The following is a 4,193-nucleotide window of genomic DNA, read 5'->3' on the forward strand; positions in this document are numbered from 1 at the left end:
ATCAATTTTGATCTCTTAGTATGGATTATTTTTCCCTACCGTGGGACACCAATGACTGATTAAAATAAACTCCGAGTACATAGTACCTACAGTAAAAGGCAGCTATATTTATGAGTCACAAAGTGTGAACACAACTCTATCACGCCGTCAGTAATTCAACTAAAATTTTCTCTCACTTAATTAGTACTGATGGTTACTTTTTCTAAGCCCATGTTGTGTTAATAGGGTGATTAAGCGAACAAAGACTAAAGTTTTTCACTGAAAAATAGCCGAAGGCTACTCGACAATGAGGTTCTATCATTTAGTAGCTCACATACAAAATTTGAATAATGATTGAATTTGCGCTGCAACCATTTATTACCTTCCAAATTTGGAAGTTATTGTGTTAACTGTTATCAGTTTGTTGAAAGTTCAATAATTAGGTTTGTTTTAATATCGAGAGTATTTCAATATCTTTGAACCTTGTGAGTGATTCTGACTCTACGCCCCCCTCTACTCTTCATCCATTCGACATTATCCAATAATTTAAATTCATGTAGACTCTTAAGTTTTTAATACCATTATAAAAACTTACCAAGTCAATCAAGTTACCTACAAAATTACTATGCGTAGGCTAATCTTAAGTTTCTTTTATATAACACTAAAATTAAATCTCCCTACCTGAGTCGCGAGTTAATCTCTATTTTATACTGAAAGGGTCCCGAACATAATCGTCTAAGTTAAAGTCGTGTCAAGACAAAACCCTTAATGCAATAATGAAGCGAGCTCACCTACTCTTAATAAACGCAAAGGGTGGGGTTCCACTGGCGAGGAGGGGTGCTTTCGTACATTTCTTGTTTATTATCATGCTCAAATTCTGACACTCATTCTGTGATAATATGTTGTTTAAAAAACAAGATGAGACTCTACATAGCTTCTATTGGTGTCTTTGTTTACGCAATGAACACAACTCAGGGTAATAATATGTATATTATGAGACACATATTGAAAACTAAAACAAACGATCACTAAAACAAATCTGCACCTTCAACCGTTATATCTTGTAAAGGTTAGAACTGATTTCGTTGAAGCATCTGAACACCATAGCAAATATTGGAGAGCAGAGATTTTCAAAATATATATTAATATCCAAATTCGATATATTTAACAAGAACACAGCTTAAGCTCTACAATGCCACTCTACCTGTAACACATTTTTTTGTATTTGGAGTAAAAAGTACTATTTAAAACCAAATATCTGAAAAAAGTTTTCTACGAAATCAAACAGGATAGGTATTCCTGATTTTCTAATTACTGTCCCTGTTGTTGCCGTTCAGACATCTAGCAATGTCACCGCACCTCAAAACTGCACAAGTAGTGGTTAAATGTAGCGTTGCCGCGAACTTGGCTCGTTTGAGGCGATCCGGTCACAACGGCAACGGCGCAAAGTTTTCGCATGTCGTGTGTTGTTACCTCAATTGTTTCCTTCAAATTAACGGTCCTAGACCGTATTTGTTGTACTTCAGCTTGGTATTAACGTTATGAGGTTTCATGTGGAACTGGTACGCTTTGGTGTTTACATAACTTAAAACAAATAACATGGTTTTCATTTGTATAGATTGAGAACAACACTAATAGTTAGAAATAATATCACACATGGGCCTTTAAAGCAGGCCCATCGCAATTGTTAAAGTGAAATGTCATTAAGCACAGGGTAATAAGGTATTCTACTTTAACACTCTTTTTGAAATTGTTCATAATTTGAATGTCTCAATCTAGAAATAGGCGCTAAACAAGTAACGATTAACGATCCATCATTCCTTAACCTACTTAAAACATCCAAAATAAAACCCAACATAATGCTCAAGTTTAATTTAATTAGAAAATTTCAACGTTTTTCCTTCATTCGCGGCCTCTTTTCCAACGGCAAAGAATTTTTACGAAAATATTTTATTACATTCCTCAGACAATTCCTTTACTCCCTTGCAGTCGCCAGAGTTATTCCACTCCCGACAATTCTGTAATTAATAATATTTTAAATTTTACGTGATATTAAATAGCCTTATGAGAAAATTGATACTCGAAACCCTAATATAAGATTTAACTTACTATACCAATGTCAAATTCCACTTTCATGTCGGAGTTATTCGTTTCAACCTGACTTGTACCAAAAAGGCGAGGAATGTAACTTGAAATTAAAACAGTACATTATATGCAGGTTCTATACTTCGTTATTATATCTGCCATTGGCAGCATTACTTCTTCTGTTTTGTCTGTGTTTTGTTTACAGTATTATTTCTTTTAAGCCTCGTAAATTCAACCACTATCCCCAATAGGTCTCATTTTGCGTATCCCAATTTTCTATTTATTTATTCGATTTCGATTCTACAAATAAATACTTTGGCTTAATACTCACTGAGAACACTTGCGTCTTATAGCACATTTTGAACTTGATTAAGTCGCAGAAATCTGGTGGTCCATAAGTTGAAATGTCCCCGTCGAAGCATTTCGTTTTAATCGCATTTATCATCGCAGGTTCACCTGCATGAGATTTCTCTAACGTTTCAATTGCTTTATCTTTATCAATGTCCCCATCCGCGGTAATGAAACCAGTTTTTTTCGCTACACACATTTCGTGGTCGCACTGAAATTAAAATTTATTATTATTTGAAATTTCAGTGACTCAAAGAAAGTCTACATCCGCAGCATTATTTTAAAACTTGCAAAAGTGACGTTTACGTTATGTAATTTTTGGTAACTAAATGCTGCTTCGCCATCAAAGAGCGGTTATGGTGGTTAAATAACGTAGTCCGTTGCTCACCTGGGACCTAAACTTTTTTTTTTATATTTAAGCTTAATTTTTAATCAATACCACTGCTTCTTTACAAATGTTGGGACGGAATAATTGTCTTTTTTCTAAAATACAAAAACTAAAAGGATATACTCATTGTTTAGATAATTCTACATCGAAATACAGGATCATACTTACGGATACAGGGTCTTTTGGTAAGGAATCGCATTCTTTTGTCATTTCATAAAATAAGGTTTCATTAGGAGCTGAAATACAGCATCTGAAAACACTCTAAAAACATATTTGGTTGAGTTTATTGTGCTGGTAAAACTAAATTGTTTTTTTAATTTATTTTCATATATTTTTGTTGATCTTACGCGATTACTTTTATTTTACTTTATATTTTTTTAAGTTTACAGTATATAGTACTCACAGGATGTAACGCTTGCCGACATTTTTGCTTTTCAGCGTCCGTCTGAAATTAAATGAATGAAAATAATTGATCTAACAATAGGACGATATTATATTTTTCAAATTCACATACTGTAGATGTGAAAACTGTGACTTGTGTTGTTTATAAAGTACTACAAATAATTCTAATTTTCCCACAAAAATCCGTAAAAAGTTTCAAATGATAGATTTTAATTGAAAACACAAATTCTACATACTGTTTTTTTTTGCAATAACGCACATCACAATATTCTCTAAAATATGCAATAATAATATACAAATCTTTTTACCGAAGCTGTAGCCGTATACATCGCCGAGGCGAAGATAGCGAGAAACAAAACACGATACATGTTGAATCCAATATTGAACATTGACACTGAAAATATTGTGGGGAGCTACATTTTTATATGGGGCTCTAACAATAATCCGTAATGCATCGCAAACGCTGCCTAAACACCAGAAAATTATAGCAGTTTGCGATGTGATGGACAAAAATAATTGTCACATTTTTAAATAAGTATATGTAAATGTGTCACTGTCTGTATGTTCACATCACCACACAGCCGATGGGTATGAAACGATAATATTGCAATTATACACGGTGATTTTTTTGTCGTCTTACAAAAGCAGACCAGTTCATGTATCCGACGTAAAATACCCCTAGGCGCGATTTTTTTTTATCATCAACTAAGATAATGAGTACGAAGAAAATTAAACAAGAGAATTCTGAAATATGCACACCATTGTCACAAGGCTTGTACCGCGCTCGCAACAGAGCTGTGTTTCTAAAAAACTACGAATTGCATCATAATATTGAATAAAAATTGCATTTAATTTTTTTTCAAATCTCATAAATACCAATTTTATTATCATGAACGTGTTCTAGTCATTGGATACATGAACTGGGCTGCTTTTGTAAGACGACTAAAAAATCACGGTGTATAATTATATTTGGTTTGAACATTATCTAAAT

The 4,193-nt window shown here is 33.3% G+C and overlaps 1 protein-coding gene across 1 annotated transcript; it reads right to left on the reverse strand.

Moving 5' to 3' along the window:
* Positions 1–1,547: 1,547 nt before the first annotated feature.
* On the reverse strand, positions 1,548–3,240 carry LOC113497529. The gene is made up of 4 exons (XM_026877107.1): positions 3,204–3,240; positions 2,969–3,061; positions 2,396–2,623; positions 1,548–1,997 (listed from the first exon to the last, which is right to left on the reverse strand). The coding sequence occupies exons 2-4, from the start codon at positions 3,008–3,010 to the stop codon at positions 1,917–1,919; spliced, it is 351 nt and encodes a 116-aa protein (XP_026732908.1). The 5' UTR covers positions 3,011–3,061; positions 3,204–3,240; the 3' UTR covers positions 1,548–1,916.
* Between the last annotated feature and the right edge of the window lie 953 nt (positions 3,241–4,193).

This window comes from Trichoplusia ni, chromosome 9 (genome assembly GCF_003590095.1).
Source record: "Trichoplusia ni isolate ovarian cell line Hi5 chromosome 9, tn1, whole genome shotgun sequence".
Lineage (NCBI taxonomy): Eukaryota > Metazoa > Arthropoda > Insecta > Lepidoptera > Noctuidae > Trichoplusia > Trichoplusia ni.

Coding starts and splice junctions, on each gene's coding strand:
- LOC113497529 (XM_026877107.1), bottom strand. CDS start 3,010: ATGACAAAAGAATGCGATTCCTTACCAAAAGACCCTGTATCC. Junction 2,624..2,968: donor TACCAAAAGACCCTGTATCC/GTAAGTATGATC, acceptor TTTTAATTTCAG/TGCGACCACGAAATGTGTGT. Junction 1,998..2,395: donor ATAAGACGCAAGTGTTCTCA/GTGAGTATTAAG, acceptor TATTAATTACAG/AATTGTCGGGAGTGGAATAA.